The 17,547-nt window shown below is 38.0% G+C and overlaps 1 protein-coding gene and 1 long non-coding RNA gene across 5 annotated transcripts in view; one reads left to right on the forward strand and one right to left on the reverse strand.

Annotated features, from left to right (window-relative positions):
• The window catches only part of SPMIP4 (sperm microtubule inner protein 4), a 32,339-nt gene extending 18,759 nt beyond the window's left edge, over positions 1-13,580 (forward strand). The window contains exons 5-8 of the mRNA XM_055084951.1: positions 4,770-4,951; positions 7,270-7,358; positions 9,462-9,633; positions 10,945-13,580. Coding sequence (XP_054940926.1) covers positions 4,770-4,951; positions 7,270-7,358; positions 9,462-9,633; positions 10,945-11,060 — 559 coding nt within the window. The 3' untranslated portion in view covers positions 11,061-13,580. The remainder of the gene's footprint in view (positions 1-4,769; positions 4,952-7,269; positions 7,359-9,461; positions 9,634-10,944) is intronic.
• The window catches only part of LOC114486312 (uncharacterized), an 88,275-nt gene that overhangs the window by 63,514 nt on the left and 7,214 nt on the right, over positions 1-17,547 (reverse strand). For 2 of the 4 annotated variants that reach the window (XR_003679865.2, XR_008617400.1), the window contains exons 1-2: positions 16,590-16,817; positions 14,185-14,395 (exon numbers count right to left, since the gene is read on the reverse strand). The exons of 1 other annotated variant lie outside the window; for it this stretch is intronic. This is a non-coding gene — a long non-coding RNA (uncharacterized lncRNA). Of the gene's footprint in view, positions 1-14,184; positions 14,396-16,589; positions 16,818-17,547 lie in introns of those variants that run through there. One more of the 4 variants, XR_003679861.1, reaches the window with a different exon arrangement.

The following is a 17,547-nucleotide window of genomic DNA, read 5'->3' on the forward strand; positions in this document are numbered from 1 at the left end:
TCATTTATTTATTTAATCACTTATTTATATCAGTATGGACTCATGGATTTTATTTCGTACTTTGATACTTTACTAGTAGTCCTGGACTACTTTGTTAATTTTGTCACTCAAATTGGCCATTGAGAGCTCTTTCAGTTGGCTCCTATATCCACACCCCTATCATTGTGGGGTTTTGTGTATAAGGGATTTTGGGGGGTTTTTTGTTTGTGTGTTTTTGAGTACTTCATCACTTATCACTGTGGGGTTTCTTTCTTTCTTTTTTCCTTTTAGCACTTCCTTACTTTCTGGCACTACAAGATACTCCAGGGTCATCTTATATATGTCCTGCCCCAGCCCTAGAACCAGCCATTTCTCCAAGGAGCGCAGCTCCTTCCACTGGAGAATGGTATGAGAATCCACGATCTGAGTACTAGGTGTGCCTGATAATACTGGAGTCCCTGTCAATCTTAACCAGAAATACTAAGCTGGCATTTAAAAACTGTGTTTCAGTTAAAGCAAAGATCTGCTCAAAAGGCTATTAAAATTACAGTCTAGGTTGTTTGGGGTTTTCTTTTTTAAAAAGCAACTATGTGAAGACCTTTGTTTTGGACTTTTCAAATTCTCTTTGTAGCGACATGAAAAGTAAAGCCCTTTTTGTTGTTGTTGTTTTTCTCGGATCACCTTTCTGCTTGTAGCCTGATAAGTTCCAAAGTCTCTTCCTTTGACCTCAACTCCTCAAACATCCCCTTGGAAGAGCTGTGTAAGATTCTGATAGAAATCTTGGTAGACCTGCTCAGCAGGGAAGATTGAGTTCAGAGACAGCCCATGCCTCTAACTGAATGATTCAAAGAGAAACTGAATTCCTTTCAAATGTGTATGTAGTTAAGTGAGTGTTTGATATTCTGCCTTTTCCTTATTATTTATTCTCTATTTAGGGACTCAAAATGAAAAGTAATATTTATAAATCATTTAATATAACAGGAATAGAATATAATTATTTTCTATACAGTCTTAATTTAAAGGAATATACATTCTGGTCATTGTACTCAAAACTTGAATGGGTTACAACTTGAAAATTTAGTTGAAGGTATAATTTGCAATTTTTTTAACAAACAAAAATAACCTTTGCAATATATACAGGATATTAAATTAAATTTCATAATGTAATAGACACAAGACACACAGAGTCCATAGCTTTGAGGTCTTAAAAATAAAAAACATTTTCCTAAATCATTACCAGCTATAACTTAATGCTATTTGCTAGGAAATACACATTTCTAGAATCTGAGGGCAAGAAAATTTTGGCCTCAATCCCAAGTGATAAGAATTAATTGGGGCCTCTCCCTACCTTCCCAACTCCCACTTTACCCCTTCTACACAAAGTGAAAATCCAGGACACAGACAAAACCAGAAGATCCCAAGAACTACCGATATACATTTTGCAGATTTACTTCCTATCAAGCGGACCAATCCCCAAAAAGAAATAGCTTATCGACTCCTCCTGGTTCTTTTTTTTGTGATTTAACATGCTCTTTGCCTTTAGAACTTATTTTCTAAATTAACAAGTTAATCTCTACTTTTTGGTGTCTCTGTAACAAAAACAAGATATAATGAAAACAAATGTAATGGCTTTTGTTCAGGAAGTTCTTACCAGCATCAGATTAGTAAAACATGGGGTCACCTTGCCCTGGACTCTGGCCTGGGGCTAAATGCATATCAGCAGGTTATTCTCTGTAGATAAAGCAGTTAGCACAGGGCCTGGCACATAAATGCTTTATTAGCACCATAGTTACTGTTGTAGTTAACAACATTTAAAGGCAATGTCCTCTGAGTATAATTCCCGCCCATGCAGCAGTTACAATGTCTGAGGACCTTCCCAGATTACCTACTGCGATATTTTCTAGGGACAGTGGGCAGACATGACCGTTTTGTGAAGTACTCATACCACATTTCCTTAAACCGCATCAAGTCCATGGGAAAAGGTATCAGAAGTTCAAAATTTAATTCCACTGATTCCACATAACTACTGATTCTTATACCTTAGCTCAACCTGGCACGTACTGGGAAGAAGAATCAAAATGAATTTTCTGCCCAGAAATAGTTAATTAGCACTAAGACAATCTTTGCATTCGATTTACTCCATTAGCCATTCTTTCTAGTGTGTTTTATGACTCAGTGTCTCCTGGCTATTGGACAATACTGGAAGCCCAGCCTTTCTCATTCATTCCTCACTGCCCCTAGGGTTTCCTTCTTCCCTGCTTCCTGACTGCTCTACCTGAAGGTGAATGAGGCAAGCTTCCAAGGCTTTGCATGTGCAAGACCTCCCTCAGAACATGGGTTTTACTAGACCACAGGAAACTCCATCCTTTCCTGAATCAAGTAGACTGGACACTCTCCATGAGCAGAGACATGTTCGTTCCTGCTTTATTCACACAAACAGTTTGCTCAAACTATTAAAATGCTCACTTATTTTCAAACAGATTGTTAAGAGGAAATAATTTCCTCTCACAAAGGGGGGTTAGTTCACCATAGAATACATTGAATTGGACAGTGGAAATATTTATTTAGAACAAATGAAAATCATTGCGTAGCAAATAAAATGAAGTACAGCCAGTATTGCTTCAATGAAAGAGCAGTCCCTACACCAGTGTTTTCATGACTCCCAGGGACATCAGTCAGTTGGAATTCAGGAATGCCCTGATTCTGTGTTCTCCTGTCATCACAGAGCTGACAACCTTATATTCAATACCTTGTACGAAGCTGTCTAGTAGTTGATGTGGCACTTTTTAAGCAAAGTAAATGAACTGTAAAAGTGTTTAGTGACTAGCGGTAAAATAATGCTATACCCAATTCAAAAATGTGTTCAAGGGACAAGAGCAAGAATACCGAATCATTTTACACAAAAACAAAAAAGAGCTGACTGGCCTCAGAAATGACTCTTGCCTAGAGCCCAGGCTTTTTCTCTTACAAATCAATCTTAACTTCTTGTGGCGTCTGTAAGAGACCAGGAACTTGCTAAGAATCTTGAACTGCGAGGTATTTCAGAGAGCCCACCAAGATGCCAAGGCTGCTAAATTCAGTACAGATTTGCATCAGCGTCATGAGAACACATGGCCAAACCAACCAAAAATGACTGGGATTGAAAAATATCATATGATGGAAAAGCAATGAGACATTTAAATATATGTTTCTTATAGAAATTATTCTCATTATTTCATAGTCACACCATCCATAGTGACTTGCAGAAGCTATTATATAAACTCTGCCCATACTGAGATGGGTAATAGTGAAAGAAAAATTTCTGTAACAAGACACTAGCATGAACATTTACGGCATAACCTGTACATTTATTTTGGCCTGGTAAATACAGACATTACACAGCTTTCCCATAGCTTCTGTGGGTTCTCATTGTGAGCACTAGGAATGCAGTTCATCTTTGAAACCCTTTCTCTAGCTCTTCTCCTTTAAGGGCCCAGAACGCCTGTACTCCTGGTGTGTGTTTCCTGTTCACTGCTTGCATGTGCTCTGTTGGAAGTCTGAATTCTCTCTGGTTGTATTTGCTGGGGAAAAAAAAAAACAACACAGAAATTTACTGTCTCACAGTTCTGGAGACTAGAAATTCAAGATGAAGGTTTCAGCCAAGTTGGTTCGTTCTGAGAGCTGTGAGACCCCCTGTTTCATGCCTCTCCCCTGACTTCTAGCAGTTTGCTGGTAATCTTGGGTGTTCCCTGGCTCACAGATGCATCACCTTGATCTACCTTCATCTTCACATGGCATCCTCCCTGTGTGCATGTCTGTGTCCAAATTTCTCTTTCTTATAAGGATACCAGTCATATTGGATTAGGGGTTCACCTTATTCCAGTATGACCTCATCCTAACTAATGACATCTGCAATCACCCTCTTTCACATTTTGAGGCACTGTATGTTACAACTTCAACATACACATTTTTTTAGTGGAGGGACGTAATTCACCCACTAACACTGGTCTTGGATTTTTTACTTTATTTTTAAATTATATGTAACATTTCTCTATTCCATGGACTTCCTAATCTTGATTCTCTTCTAATTTAGACAGCTCTCACACAGCTTTTTTTTAAACCTCTCCTAGTTCTTTTTAAGAACTCTGCTAGTTCTTCAAATGATAGGAAAATTGCATCCCCATGGCCTTTTTAAATTGTTGGGTTTTTTTTCCTTTCAGTATATGAGCTATTTTTGGCTTTTTGATTTCTAAACAGTACTTACTGTGTACACTGTGTACATAAACAGGTGGCATATTTTGTTGATTGAGTGCTTAAAGAAACAGATGGCCTGGTTGAAAGGTCAGTCCAAGATGGTAAGGGATCATTTTGCACATTGAAATTCAATGCCTAAAAGGATTCCATAAAATAAAGTACTGGGATCCTCTAAAAACAAAGGGCAGGAATGGAAAGCAACGAGAAATTCTTCCTGTAATGTTCCAAAAACTACAAAATTCATATATCTTCCACTTCATATTTTTATATCAGTTGCAAAAGTTATGCACTGATAAAGAATTCAGTATGATTTATTTAAAAAATAAAACTCATTTTTTATTTATCTAGAAAAATTAAGAAAATTTCACGTTTTATGGTATATATTCCACCAGAATGCTAATTCCATGAGTATAGGGACTTTGACTCACTGTCATATCCCAGGGATTAGAACAGTAACTGCCACAAAGAAAGGGTTCCAATAAATATTTGATGGTTAAGTTGTTTCAATTGTACTTCTTTGTATTCTGTTTTGTTTTGTTGGCTCAACTAAATCTCAGAGAAATCTGCTGCCCGTACCCACCTGAACACCTCTACCACACACATAGCTCTAGCGGAGCCACGTTCCCGATGTCTCCATCACCTGAGGGTCTCTACACTGGCGTTAAAGCCCAAAGCCAACAGCCACTTCCTCTCACCGTGCCAGCAAGGCCTTACGATGCAGCAGTTTTGAAGACAAGAGGTAAAATGTGATTTGAAATCAGAACAGCTTTAATTCTTTTTATATTTGGAGTTTATTCAATAATAAAATTAAAGAAAGGACCCCGTCACAGACCAATGAAATCAGATTCTCTGCAGATGCCCTTTCCTTCTTTAGACAGAGCTTCCCATGATAAAACCAGAAACCAAATGTTGTAGAATTAGTTGTTTTTATTCTACTTGTATTTTCAATTTTTATTTCCTTACCATTCTCTCTATGGTTTAGCTTTTAAAAATTCCATCCTAGCTCAAGTGATCAGCACAAAGGTCAATGTTTGGTTCAGAGCATCAGAGTCTACACATGGGTATAGCTGTTGTGATAAAACTGAAAAGATCATCATTGAAATAAGACTCAGGAAGTAATGAGAACAATTTGATCAATTCCTCTTAACACCTTGGAGTGTCTTTTCGTGGATGCGAACCTTGGGGTCTTCCCAGATATGTTTCATTAGAGAGGATGGTAAGCTCATACACTAGCCATCAATTCCATCCCACACTAGACACCTCAAAACAGAGAAGAAACCTATGGAGAAAGACAAGATACTAGAGGGAAGATAACTGAAGGTGACAGAAGAGGTACATGGTAGACAGAGATAAACATTTGTTGAATGAATTTAGGCTGTGAGGTAGGTAAGACACAAGAACTGTGCTATATAATGCAGCTCCTCTGTACATGAATATTTGGACCCAAATATAGGAACACAATACTGCCATCATCAATATCAACATCAGCATCCTATTAGGAGGCAATAACTTTTGAGAGATATTATGGTGGAGTGTTTAAGAGCATGGACTAGAGAGTCCAACTGCATGGGTAGCATTCTGGCTCTGCCACTTACTCACCATGGACCATGGAAAAGTTCCTTAACTTCTCTGCCTCTACTTCCCAATCTGTAAAATGGGAATATTTGTACCTACTTCACAGATAACAGAGATTAAGTGTTAGCAGCTACTATTTTTATTATATACTCTGCTACCATATAATGATTCTGTATGTGTGCAGCATGCTGAACCTTTCCATTGATAAAAGGTAGTGAAAGCTGTATCAAATATATGTATATATAGATACATACATATATAGGTATGACACTAAATGATACATACATATATACATGTATGTATATATGTATAGGATGTATACAAGATAGGATATCTAAGCAGTTGAAATTTTTATGATCTTATTAGGTAAATCATCAAAGTAAACTAATATTTTTCAATCCCTAAATTAGATAATTTCTGAAATTACATGAAGTTCATACAGTTAGGAAGAAATCACAGAAATGTGTGTTGAGTTTATAAAAACACTTTTCAGTGCAGTTGTAGACCAGGGACTGAAGAAGTAAGTTACCACCTTAATCTTCTGTTTCAGGCAACTACCTGTCCTTGACCAGTTAGTCACCTTCAGGGGATTTTAAAAAGATGAGTTCTAATAAGCCTTATAAAGGAGCTTTCCAGGAACTAGTACAACATTGAATTTTCTACTCTTCCACTTCTTTTAACTCTTTATTAGAAATAAGTAGCATACAGGTTAACAGTGCAGGCTCTAGAACCAGATTGCCTGAGTTTGAATTATTCCACTTATTAGTTGTGTGACCTTGGGAAAATTGCTTATTTTCTTTGTGCCTCAGTTTCCTCATTTGTTAAGTGGATATAATGTACCTTCCTCATAGTAATGTTACAGAAGAATGCATGTGATGATATATATAAAGCACTTAGTACAATACTGGCTCATAGTAAATGTTCAATAAATGCCAGCCTTTGTTCTTATTACATATGGGGATGGGTGTTCAGAGCATACTTTAATGTGGAACTTATCATGGCACCAGAGGAAGACAGGCTGTGTTTGGCAAAGTTTATCCAGCTACCACCAATACCTAAAAAGCTGTATTCTTTAAATGTTCTTTTTCAATACCTTTTTGGTAAGCAAGTGCTAACTCTATATCTTGATATTTAAACAGGGAAAACCCAAAACAGGTAGTAGTATAGAAATATATTTGCTGAGCCTTCAGAGACCAGAAAGAGGATCTAGGAACATTTATGACTTACCTAAGAATTCCTTTCATTAACAAGAAAGGTGCAGTACTGGTGCCCCTTAGGTCTGCTGAAGGCACTAGGGTTAGAGACTCATTCTCACTCTGTGTGGCCCACACGCTGCTCATTAAGGGCAAGAATTCAAACAAAGCTATAACTTTATAGCTAAAGTGTGTACCCAGATTCCTCTCTACCTCCTATTGTCTTGTTTTTATTTATTGCACTCATAAATCCCATTAATTAGAAGACTGCTTTTCCAGAAAATTTCAGGTAATCCTTACAGATACGAACTGCTTGATTTTGCCATGGATTCAAAGAAGAAAGCCTTGGCTTGGCCAGGTCAGGGTGTATATTATGATGTAAGTATCTTTTAAAATGTGTGTTTAAAATGTAAAGTAAAATGTTTTTACTTTATATGTTTATAAAAATCCAAAAGATAGATTGCTTTTATTTTCTATCCGGATGGAAAATTTGAGATTTTTGACCATGAATCACATTTTTTTTGTTTTCTTAGCTGATTTCATATACTTTTGGCTTTATGTTACATTTCCATAGGTACAAAAAGTTCCCTCCAAAAGAAGGCAGAAGAGGACTGTAGATAACTCACTGTTTCCCCCAACTCTATTCTTATGATTCATAATATATCTAACTCCAAATATGAACAGAGTAAATGGGAGGTTTACAGAAAGATCTGCAGTTTACTGTCCCAACTATTACATTTGTGCAGAATCAAAAATAAAACAATAGCCACCATTTATTAAGAAATTGCGGCCTCCTCCCCTCCTGGCTCTTCCACGGCCCCCTTTCCCCTCCCGTCCCCGCCGCGGCTCCCCTGTCCAGCTGGGCGGGGACTGCTGTAAGACTCTGTAAAGTCTCCTCCTGCACTCAAGTGAAGCAGCGACACCCTCCGCCCACAGCCCAGACGGTCCCCTCCCTCGCTGCCACCCCGACCCATCTCGGGGCTGGAGCCGGTGCCGACTTCACAGAAGGACTAACCAGAATAAGTTGTTGATAAATTTAATTGTAAAGAATAGACTGTTTCTGTACTGAAATCTGCCAAGTTTCTATAGAAAGATTTCTTTTTAAAGAGGAGAAATGTGTTTACGATCAGCCCAAAGTAGTAAAGTTGACTCAAATATGTATATAATGTCTTCAACTTTTAAAAAAGTGAAGTTTCTGATGAAGAATTGTCTGGAAGGAAGAGGAAGAGAAATAGAAATAACCTTTAGGGCCTGTGATTTCTATCCTTGTCTTTTAACATTAGGAAAATGGATAATAATATACTCTGTCAGTGATCAAAAGGAGAAGAAAATTATTTTTGTGTTATCTATTGACATAAACTTAGAATTAAAGTCCCTGGAGTTCTAGACTGAACCATGCTACCGATTGGCAGGTGACCTTGAGCATTACACTTAACCTCCAGGACTCTCCCTGTTCTTATCCTTTTTTTTTTTTTAAATCGTTGTTAGATTATAATTGCTTTACAATGTTGTGCTGGTTTCTGCCGTGCAACAAAATGAATCAGCTATACGTAACCTATATCCCCTCCCTCTTGGGCCTCCCTCCCACCCTCCCCATCCCACCCCTGTGGTCCTCATGGAGCACCTAGCTGATCTCCTTGTGCTATGTGGCGGCTTCCCACTAGCTATCGATTTTACACATGGTGGTGTGTGTATGTCAATGCTACTCTCTCAATTCATCCCACCCTCTCCTTCCCCTTACGCCCCCAGCGTGTCCACAAGTCCGTTCTCTATGTCCTGCCCTTCCACTAGGTTCATCAGTACCATTTTTCTAGATTCCATATATATGTGTTGGCATACGGTGTTTGTTTTTCTCTTTCTGGCTTCCTTCACTCTGTATGGGAGACTCTAGATACATCCACCTCACTGCAGATGACTCAATTTCGTTCCTTTTTATGGCTGAGTAGTGTTCTTATCCTTTCTGTGGGAAGAGGGAAGGCAGTAAACGTGCCCTCACTCACAGAGGACATTGTAGGGGTAAGTTGTAAGTGCTTTTTAAAAGCATTGGAGAAGGACAGGTGCAAGCAAATACAAAGTAAACATTTGCATTTAGAAATGGACATTTGTTTGTCATTATTAAAAAATTTTGACTTTAGATCTTTTGTCTGAAGGGCATTTTTCCTTTTAACTTTATATTTGTAGAGACTTCTTACTGGTATGTTCACAAGAAAGTATAAGGTACCTAAAGAGCCAAGAAACTTTGAAAGGGGTTTTAAATGTTACATTGAGTTTTGGTATATCCTGGATTATAGCAGATGTTGATATTATAAGAACAAATTTTATGTATCTAGGAGATAATACATTTTATTAACTTAATGCTTGTAAAACTTTCACGTGTGTTGCAGGAAAAAATGTTTAGATGTCTCAGTTTTGTTAGCAGTATATTCAAAGAGAAAAATTAGATTATTTACTTTTTTTTTTTTTTTTTTTTTTGGTATGCAGGCCTCCCTCTGTCGTGGCCTCTCACGTTGCGGAGCACAGGCTCCGGACGCGCAGGGTCATCGGCCATGGCCCACGAGCCCAGCCGCTCCGCGGCACCAGGATCCTCCCAGACCGGGGCGCGAACCCGGCTCCCCTGCATCGGCAGGCGGACGCGCAACCACTGCGCCACCAGGCAAGCCCCTGTTTATTTACTTTTAAATTTCAATAGGATTACTTGGCTAGAGGACCCCTCCTTACACTCAGTTATTTTTGTACCTTGAATACAGTGAAATGTGCACTTTTCAGAATATAGTGGCTTTGAAGGATTTTATTTACTCCAGCAAATCTTTTATTTAGGAAGGTGAGTGAAGACAGGTATGGAAAGGCTGTATTTTAAGAAACTAGTTTTTTTTTCCTCTTGTCCCTAAAAATGAGTTCTGAGTCTTTAAAAGTCAGAAAGCCCAGAGTTAGCACATTATGTCAGTTTCTTTGAATTCAGCTTTCCCTCTCTCTGGTTATTAACAGAAGAGTTGTCACAACCTTATGATATTATCACTCTTTAAAGTGGAAGTGAAATTCTAGTTTACTCAGAGTAAGACCTATTAAAACAAGTGGGACATACAAAGAAATATTTTTTTGTTCCAACTAATATTATGTATAGTGAACAGTGATCCTCAAATGCAAGGTTGCTAAGCAGAAAGCAACTTTTAAAAGTGTATATTGTCCTTTTGTCCTTATTGTTCAACATCTAATTGATGAAAACTCAGAACGAACAGATTTCTTTTCTACTTTTGAATGTATAGTCCACACTGATGTTTATAGCTACACACTAACTCCTTTATATATAGGGTATCATTCAGTGCTTATAATACCCTCAAAAGGTTAATATCATCATTCCCATTTTATAGATGAGGCTTAGGGAGTTTGTGACTATCTCACAATCACAGAACTCAGGCTCATGAGACTCCAGTCTCTGTTCTTAACCTCTGTACCATGCATCTACATAGTAAAAAGAGAAAATTTTTAAATCATGAAGGAAAATATCTATACATTTGAAAATAATAGTAGCTAACATTCACTGGCCAGTTAGTTTGTGAGAGGCAGTGCCAAGGTTTTCCATATATTATTTCCTTGCATCTAACAATCTATGAGGTAGGCAAGAAATAATGATGGAAGGCTGGAAACACTTGAATTTTTCTTGGAAAGACCACTGTGGCAAGTCACAGTATGGTGGTCATTTCAATGTCACTCAGTCATCTATGAAGTAAGCAATGTCCTGTTTGTTGTTTATAAAGTTATATGTCAAGAAAAATCCTTTAAAAGTCATCTATTCAACTGGATCTCTTTCATTCTTTCAAGCAAAATCTATATCCAAGCAACCCAGAAATACGAGAAGTTATTCTTTCAATTCCCCCTCATTTCTACCTGATTATTAGAATGCTGCTATCCTCATGTCACCCCCCTTGGCAATTCTGATTAGCTCCCCTTTACCCCTGGGGCACAGGGCTGCAGAACTGCATTCTGACTATGGGTATTCACTCCATCCGCCTCTATGCAGAAGTGATGCAACCTTCTCTTCAGACATCTGTCTTAGACATCTGTCCTCCTCAACTCTCATAAGAGGATGTCAGCTCTCCTCCTAACTCTGCTGGTTGTTAAAGCTAATGGATCTGGCCTCATTTGGTGGCAGAGAATATCTACACTCCAAGTCTTGCTCATCATAAACTCAATTTTGAAAAATCTTTATGGAGGCTTCCAGATTAAGATAGATTGACTCCATGCGTCTAATTTCACTCACTCTAAAGAGCACATTAAAACTACAGGAAAGTTTTTGAGCTTTGTTTTTTGTTTGTTTGTTGTTTGTTTTTACTGTATTTTGTTTTTGTTTTATCCAAAGCATAAACTAGCCAGGTCAGTTGGGGGAGCAGAGCTGGGACATTAGGAACACTTTAGAAAGGAGGTGATGAAGGATAGATCCTTGCTGGCTAAAGACACTAGAACCCTATACTGGCAGTGGGCAAAACAGCCGGTTTATACAGCAGAATCCTCAAAAGGCTCCAGAACTCAGTACCAGGAGTGACCGTGTCTGGGAGTAAAGGCAGGGGGTAGGGCGGGGATGGAGGATTGCTAAATTAAGGAAGATTGGGTGAAAGCTAAGACACAATTGATTCTTAGAATCTCTCCCTGCCCCACCCCACCCCATTCCCCAGTGCTAGACAACTGCCCACCCTGATAGAAGTCTGGAGGGATTATTTTCCAAAGAAAGGTAAAAAAGAGTATTCCTGGTGTGGAGAACACCAGGCAGAGCTGAAGACTGGATACTGTTCTGAAAACAGGGGAGTAAGTATTTTTATCAGTCAGGATCCCAGCAGGAAACAGACCTCAGAGGATTTCACTGAGGGGAGTTTAGCGAAAGGACTCTTTACAAGATGTGGGCAGAGCTAAGGGAGCCTCCAATGAGGTTCCCAGGAACTAGTGATTGCAAGACCACTCCCATCCCTTCAGGAAAAGGGAAGGGCCCACTGTTACAGTGCCTCCCACTAGCCAAATCCAACCAGAAGTCAGAGAGCAAGGGAACCCAGGTGATAACAATGTCCTAAGGCAAAGAAGGGGGAAATGGATCTATAGAGGCAAAAAGAGGACAACCAGCACAGTGACTCCTGAGGGCTGAGAGGTGCAGCTCCCTTCCCTGCTAGGCTACCAGAAAATTGACAGACATCAACTCTCCAGCAGAAAGAGTTCCCAGCTAAGGTTGAACAAGGCAATGCTCTCCCTTCTTGTCTCAGCTCTCATTTTGTAAACATGTGTCCTTTTTGCAGTCTACTTCATGCCACGTTTTTCACATTTTGTGCCCTTTGTTGGTGATTTTGCTGTGTAAAATGGCCCAAGATAGTGCATGTGCACTGTTCCCAAGTGCAGGAAGTCTGTGATGTACCTTACTGAGAAAATATGTCTGTCTGTGCTTCATTCACGCTTGAGTTCTTAGACCTGACACAAAATACATGATCGATAAAAGAAAAAACTGACAAATTGAACTTCATCAAAATTTAAAACTTTGACTGGTGAAAGGATGAAAAGATATGCTATAGACTGGGAGAATATATTTTGCAAGCCATATATATAACAAAGGACTAGTATCTGCAATTTATAAAGAACTCTAAACATTCAACAGCAAAATAACAAACAATCCCATTAGAAAATGGGCAAAAGACATAAAGAAACATTTCACCAAAGAGGATACAAATGGCAAATAATCATTTGAGAAGAGATTCAACATCATTCATTAACCATTAGAGAAATGCAAATTAATACCACAATGAGATATCATGACACATCTATCAGAATGGCTAAAATAAATAGTGAAAACACCAAAGACTGGTGAGGATATAGAGAAACTGAATCATTCAAACATTGCTAGCAAGTGCTGGAAAATAGTTTGCCAATTTCCTAAAAACTAAACATGCAACTTCCATATGATCCATAAATTGTCCTGATGGACATTTATCCCAAAGAAATGAAGACTATGTTCACACTAAAACCTGTACATGAATATTCGTAGTAGCTTTACTTGTAATAGTCCCAACTGGAAACAACCCAGATGTCATTTAATGGATGAATGGATAAATAAATTGTGGTATATCAATACAATGGAATATTATTTGGCCATAAAAAGGAATGAAGTTCTAATATATGCTACCAAATGAAGGAACCTTGAAAACATACTAAGTGAAAGAAGCCACAAAAGACCACATACTACATGATTCCATTGATACAAAAATCCAGGATTTAGTAAGCTATAGAGACAGAAAATAGATTAATGCTTGCTTAGGGCTGGGGGATTGGGGTGATATGAATGGGGGGATAGAGGGGCAGAGGAGTAATAATTAAATATATGGGGTTTTCTCCTTGATGTGATAAAAATGTTCTGAAATTGACTGTTGTGGTGATTACTCATATCTGACTATATTAAAAATCACTGAATTATATAATTTAAATTGTATGGAATGTGAATTACAGCTCAATAAATTATAAGGTTAAAAAATAAATCTGTGAAGGGATTACAAACTTCTTTTTTTTTTTTTTTTTTTTTCAAACTTCTTTGAAACACAATGAAGTATCTGTTAGCTGAAGGGAGAATACTGAATTGAAATGGGTTCCCTGATTTTAAAGGGGATAACAGAATCTGTGAAGGGATTACAAACTTCTTTTTTTTTTTTTTCAAACTTCTTTGAAACACAATGAAGTATCTGTTAGCTGAAGGGAGAATACTGAATTGAAATGGGTTCCCTGATTTTAAAGGGGATAACAGAATCCCTGGTTAGCAAAAGCCAAGCTTACCACTCACTTTCAGAGGCAAAATGGGAATGGCTACTGTAATAGGCAGCAGGATGGGAGGGTAATCAGAGCAGTTTGATACAGAAGGATGTTGGGCACTGGTCAATTGCTCTTGGGTTACTCAGGATTGAAACAGACAAGCAGCACACTAAGGTCTATGTGCTGTATATAACAAAAAAACATTAAAACTAAAAAGGATCCAACTTGAGTCACCAAAACAGAGTCATAATCCCTTGCCAAAACTCAGGTCAGAATTAGTTCACAATTCCTGAGCATGATTAATGAGGGTGAAACTGATTAAAGAGGTGAGGAAAGACCCAGCAAATAACAAGTATCTATTCTAAATCTTCTACCTAACCTTTCACAGAGAGATCCAAGGGATAACTGTGCACTGCAAAAAAGGAAATACCTATTCATTTCAAGATTATTAAGCAATGGCTCTTACTAATCCCTTTAGACCCAGAAGACCATTGTGAGCCACCAGTCAGAGGAGGGAGGCCAAGTTTACTTCTTGATGGAGCTGATAAGAACCAAATGGTAGTTATTTCCCCAGTTCTTGAGTGTGTCTTTGGAACAGATAAACTCAGCAACTGGCAGAATCCCTTCTTTGGCTCCCTAACCTATAAAGAAAGAAAAGGTCAGTGGAAGTATCACTGTAATAAGGAAGAACAAATCTGACTCCATATTGGATCTGTTTCTTTTACTTTAAGCTTTGAATTCTATTGCCATTGCTACAAGTTAATGACAAAAGGGATGTTGCCTATAACTTAAATTACACATGATGGCATACCTCTGAGAATCCTGCCTCCCATGTAATGAGCATTAAGCTAAAATTTGTTAGTTTAACAACAAATTGTTTTGCTCACAGGAAACATCCTGACCAGACCTATCTGTGAATGGCTGCAGGCAGGAAGAAATTAACACATCCCCTCCCGAGTCTGACCAGAACCAGGACTTTACCCCCTCCCCTATTAGTATAAAAGAAGCCTGAATTCTAACTAAGGAAAGATGGTTCTTTGGGATACTAGTCCACCATTTTCTCTGTCTGCTGGCTTTCTGAATAAAGTCGCTATTTCTTGCCCCAGCGACTCATCTCATGATTTATTGGCCTATCATGCAGTGAGCAGTATGAACTTGGACTCAGTAACGTATTGAGCACCCTCTCTCCCCAAAATAAAGTTAATGTCAAATCTTGCAGAAGGGGGTGAGGAAGGCACACTAGTATCAGGGCCACAATCCAAGACTTGAAAAATGCAGGGGTAATTATTCCTGTCACATCCCATTTAAATCACCTATGTGGCATAGTCACAAGACAGATGGATTTAGGAGAATGAGACTATATTATTTTAAATTTAATAAGGCTATAATGCTAATTGAAGCTGCAGTTCCATATATATACGTAAGTATACTCTTTTTCTGTCCTCCAAAAGAATTTATTAGTTATTGGGATTATTTCTTCCTTAAATGTTTGGTACAATTTACCACTGGGGCCATCTGGGCCTAGAGTTTTCCTTGTGGAAAGTCTTTAAATTATGGATTCAATTTCTTTAATTTTAAAGAATTTTTTCTTTTCTATTCTTTTTAAAAAATATTTATTTATTTGGTTGCACCAGGTCTTAGTTGCAGCAGGCGGGCTCCTAAGCTGCAGCTCTCTGGCTCCTCAGCTGTAGCATGTGGGCTCCTTAGTTGTGGTATGAGAACTCTTAGTTGCGGCATGCATGTGGGATCTAGTTCTCTGACCAGGGATCAAACCCAGGCCCCCTGCATTGGGAGCACGGAGTCTTATCCACTGCACCACCAGCGAAGTCCCCTCTTTTATTTTTTTAAATAGCATTATTTGTTTGCTCTTTATTCCTATGTCAGTTTTGATAAATTCTACTTTTCAAGGAATTTTCATTTGATCTAAATCTTCAATAAAATAATGCTTTTTTTTCAGTGTCTACATGATTTGTCATTTTTCACATGAATTTTTAGTGCCTTTTTTCTTCATCTTTCTTACCAGACATTTATCTGTTATATTACTCCATTCTTTTACTTTCAAACATTCTTATGCTTTAGATACACTTTTGTAAAAAGCAAATATTTGTTTTAGGAAAAAAAATTTTTTTTGAAATCGTTTGTCTTATAACTATAGAATTAGACTTCCCTGGTGGCACAGTGGTTAAGAATCCACCTGCCAATGCAGGGGACACGGGTTCGATCCCTGGTCTGGGAAGATCCCACATGCCGCAGAGCAACTAAACCTGTGCGCCACAACTACCAAGCCTGCACTCTGGAGCCCATGAGCCACAACTACTGAGCCCACGTGCCACAACTACTGAAGCCCGTGTGCCTAGGAGCCCGTGCTCCAAAACAAAGAGTAGCCCCCACCCGACACAACTAGAGAAAGCCCGTGAGCATCAACAAAGAACCAATGCAGCCATAAATAAATAAATAAATGCTTAAAAAGAAAAATAAAACTACAGAATTTAGGGAGTTCCCTGGTGGTCTAGTGGTTAGGGTTTGGCGCTTTCACTGCCATGGCCCGGGTTCAATCCCTGGTCACGGAACTGAGATCCTGCAAGCTGTGTGGCCTGGCCAAGATTTTTTTAAAAAGCAAAACAAAACAAAACAACAACAACAAAAAACTACAGAATTAAGTTCATTTAATATAACAACTGATCTAATTGGGTTTTACTCTACCATCTTACAATGTGGTGTTTTTTTTCCTGCCTGTTTATTTTTCTCTTTTTTCTTGTCTTTTTTTAAAAAATTAAACACCATTTTATTTTTCCCATTACTTTGAAAATATACTATTTTAATATGATATATTACCTTATTAGTTTCCCTAGAAAATAGGGAATTCCCTGGCAGTCCAGTGGTTAGGACTCATCACTCTCACTGCCAGGGACCCGGGTTTGATCCCTGGTCAGGGAATTGAGATCCCACAAGCTGCATGGCCAAAAAAAAAAAAAAGAAAGAACGAAAGAAAATATACCCTTTTCCTGGATAATGCAAGGATCTTAGAATATTTCAATTTTATTTACTTTTCTATTGACTTATATGCTATTGCTGTCATGTATATATTTCAACTACAAAGGACATTACTATTTGACCAGTGTTCATTTGGATTCAACCACATATTTACCTATTTTATTACCCTTAAACACATTATTGACTGGAGACATATTAATACATTTTTAGAGAGTGATACAATTAACATCACCATGCGAAGTTGTTAGAGCTTAACATTTATCAAGAGTTCATTATACAACTTGTGATTGTCGTTATCATTCACATTTTGCTCCATTAGGTTTTTGTTCCAACCTTGTGTATATTATAAAAGTAATTTTTCAAAAATGATGCATCACAAAATTTTGAGTGAAGAAGAATTTTTCAGTGAATTTTATGCAGATACTTTCTCTGATTGTCTCAGCAACATATATACTAATGTCTAAGAAGATGATAGTTCTTTAGAATATAGTTCTGATTCCGACAATGTGAATATTAGGCCAAGAAAAAGACAAAAAACCTTAGTGATTGATTCTGATGTGGAAAGTGAAAATGAAACTCACGGTGCTAGAGAATGCTCCTTTGCTTCTACAGAAGAGGGGATTGAAGACAACATTTCACAAAAATTAGAAGACTTTACAGGTGTGTCAGATATAACTATTGAATGTAAATAACCTGCAAAGTGATAGTGAAATAACAGAATTAATTTTTGGCCAGCCAAAATAAAAATCACCAGTCATGGGCATCAGTTTCTGCAAAAATCCCCTGGTCAATAATGAGT

The sequence above is a fragment of the Physeter macrocephalus genome, chromosome 5 (assembly GCF_002837175.3).
Source record: "Physeter macrocephalus isolate SW-GA chromosome 5, ASM283717v5, whole genome shotgun sequence".
Classification (NCBI taxonomy): Eukaryota; Metazoa; Chordata; class Mammalia; order Artiodactyla; family Physeteridae; genus Physeter; species Physeter macrocephalus.